At 52.3% G+C, this 2,094-nt stretch overlaps 2 protein-coding genes across 2 annotated transcripts in view; both read right to left on the bottom strand.

The window, feature by feature from the left end:
• The window catches only part of LOC127751351 (uncharacterized), a 12,808-nt gene extending 11,756 nt beyond the window's left edge, over positions 1-1,052 (bottom strand). Inside the window, exon 1 of the mRNA XM_052274802.1 lies at positions 322-1,052. Coding sequence (XP_052130762.1) covers positions 322-391 — 70 coding nt within the window. The 5' untranslated portion in view covers positions 392-1,052. The remainder of the gene's footprint in view (positions 1-321) is intronic.
• LOC113208116 (CUGBP Elav-like family member 6) overlaps positions 1-2,094 on the bottom strand; it is a 22,629-nt gene that overhangs the window by 6,636 nt on the left and 13,899 nt on the right. The window lies entirely within an intron of this gene.

The raw sequence follows: 2,094 nt of genomic DNA, 5'->3' as shown, positions 1-2,094 counted from the left end.
GCGTTGAGGGGGAAAGGGGGAAATGCGAGGGGAAATGCATGCTCGATACACAGGCCCGGCGGTGACGCGGCGCGGCCCGGAGCGGACACGACTGGGGGAAAGGGCGAGCCATAACATCGCATGGGCACGGCGGTGTGGGCCGGTTGGCGAGCAATACGCATATTTAAATACGCATCAGAGTAATATAACAGTACAGCACTATGGGATCCCTAACACGATTACTGACTCTTTTGGCGTGAGGACATTTTTCTACTCCGGAAACAACTTTTAAAATTCTATTTGTAGGTTAGTAAACTTAGTTATACTGGCGAACGAACTTACCTTCAAAAACGGGGATCAGTTGCGAATATCCCCATCCACGTAGCACTTCTCTCACTTGCTCGATTGTCATTGTTGACGCCGACGCTCACAACGCGCACGACACCTCGCCACCTCGCCCGACACGAACGGAACTGACCGGAACTCTGAGTCTGAGGCGACAGACGAGAAGGGGGAGGGGGAGGGGTCCGCCGTACAAGCTTTGCGCAGCCGAGTCGAGAGGTGATGTAGTGGGGGACAGGGCAGGGAGCGCGTGCGAATAGCCTTGGGCTTCGGCAGCCGATCCGTCTCTCTCCCTCTCTCGCGCGCCGATGTGATGAGAGACAGAGACAGACGGTGACGGCAAACTTCGTCGTCGCTCTCGCTGCGGCGGTCGGTGTGCGCGACGAGAACTAAAGTCACGCATGGCGTCGAAGTAACGAGGAATTTTCCTTGTAACAAGGCTGAAGCGTTTAACGCCATGAACTACTGACAAGGAAATTTCCTAATATTTAGGAAAATACCTAAGGAAATAAATCAAAGAAAATTTCGACCTGAAATCAAGGAAACGTTTTTCTGGGTGTTGGTGTGCGTAACCTAGTGAGAAATGGAGTTTCAAATCAAAGTCGATTCGACGTCGATATCGAAATTTCGTCGATTAAGTGGACAAAATCGAGTCGATGTCGAATTTGCCACGATCGATGGCTATCAACCATTTATCCATATTGCATTTCTGACTGGGTTGTCCGATAGTTGTGTCTGATAGTCCATCCACCCCACACGTGTTCCAGTGCAGCACGACCATCTGCAGTGAATGCCGCGATGATTGGAGGTGCAAGGCCAAGTGCAGGCACAGCTGCAAATGCGACTGCTACGGCCTCCCGGGCAGCAGCCTCGCCACATACGGCCTGTTCGGGAAGTGCTACTGGGAGAGGGAATGCAGCCCCAAGCGGGAGACGTGCAGGCACAACTGCGAATCTCAGGACTGCGAGAACTCTTGCGAAATGGACTACCTGAAGTGCTACTGCGAGTGCAGTCAACAACTTGTCGGTGAAACCAGCGTAGAGACCGGCAGCTTAGTTGGACTTGAAGACAGTAACGGCATCGGGATTGCACTCAGAAGCACGAAGGGGGTTCCTCTTATTACAACCAGGCTTGCAGCCGGGCTTGCAATCAGTAGCACAACCGAGACTATACTCAATAGCACACCTGGGATTGCACTTAAAAGCACACCTAGGGTCGTGTCCAGTAGCACAAGCACGCCCGGGCCCAGCAAAACGACCGCGTTTGCGACAAGTGGCACAACAACCGGAACCGGAGACAGTAACGCAGCTCAGACCTTTTCAAGCACTCCCAGCAGCACAAACGTCGTGCCGGGGTCTGGCATCACAACCGTGGGTGAGCCAAGCAGCACTAGCAAATCTGCAACCGAGAAAATTAGAGAACTTGTTTTATGTTACTCCGAAGATCGACGGGTGAGTGTTATATTCGTATCTCTTCATGCAAAAGAGTCTCCGCCTATGCCGCCTCTTTCTTCCAGTAAGCCAATATCTATACTTTGCATATGTTTCAGTGCTATGATGCAGAGACATGCAGTGAATGCGAAGGCGATTGGGAGTGTGAAGAGAAGTGCAGAACCAACTGTGTGTGCGGTTGCTACGGCATCCCCGGGACCAGCCTACACTCGCGAGACCTGTGGTCGCAATGCTCCGAAGACAGAGAATGCGAAAGGAAACGACAGGCTTGTAAAGACAGCTGTAGAACCGAGGAGTGTGTGGATTCGTGCGAACTGAACTA

The sequence above is a fragment of the Frankliniella occidentalis genome, unplaced genomic scaffold, assembly GCF_000697945.3.
Source record: "Frankliniella occidentalis isolate FOCC.00 unplaced genomic scaffold, Focc_3.1 Scaffold443, whole genome shotgun sequence".
NCBI classification, from domain to species: Eukaryota; Metazoa; Arthropoda; class Insecta; order Thysanoptera; family Thripidae; genus Frankliniella; species Frankliniella occidentalis.
Note: the sequence above shows the minus strand (reverse complement) of the source record. Positions and strands in the feature narration are given on the sequence as shown.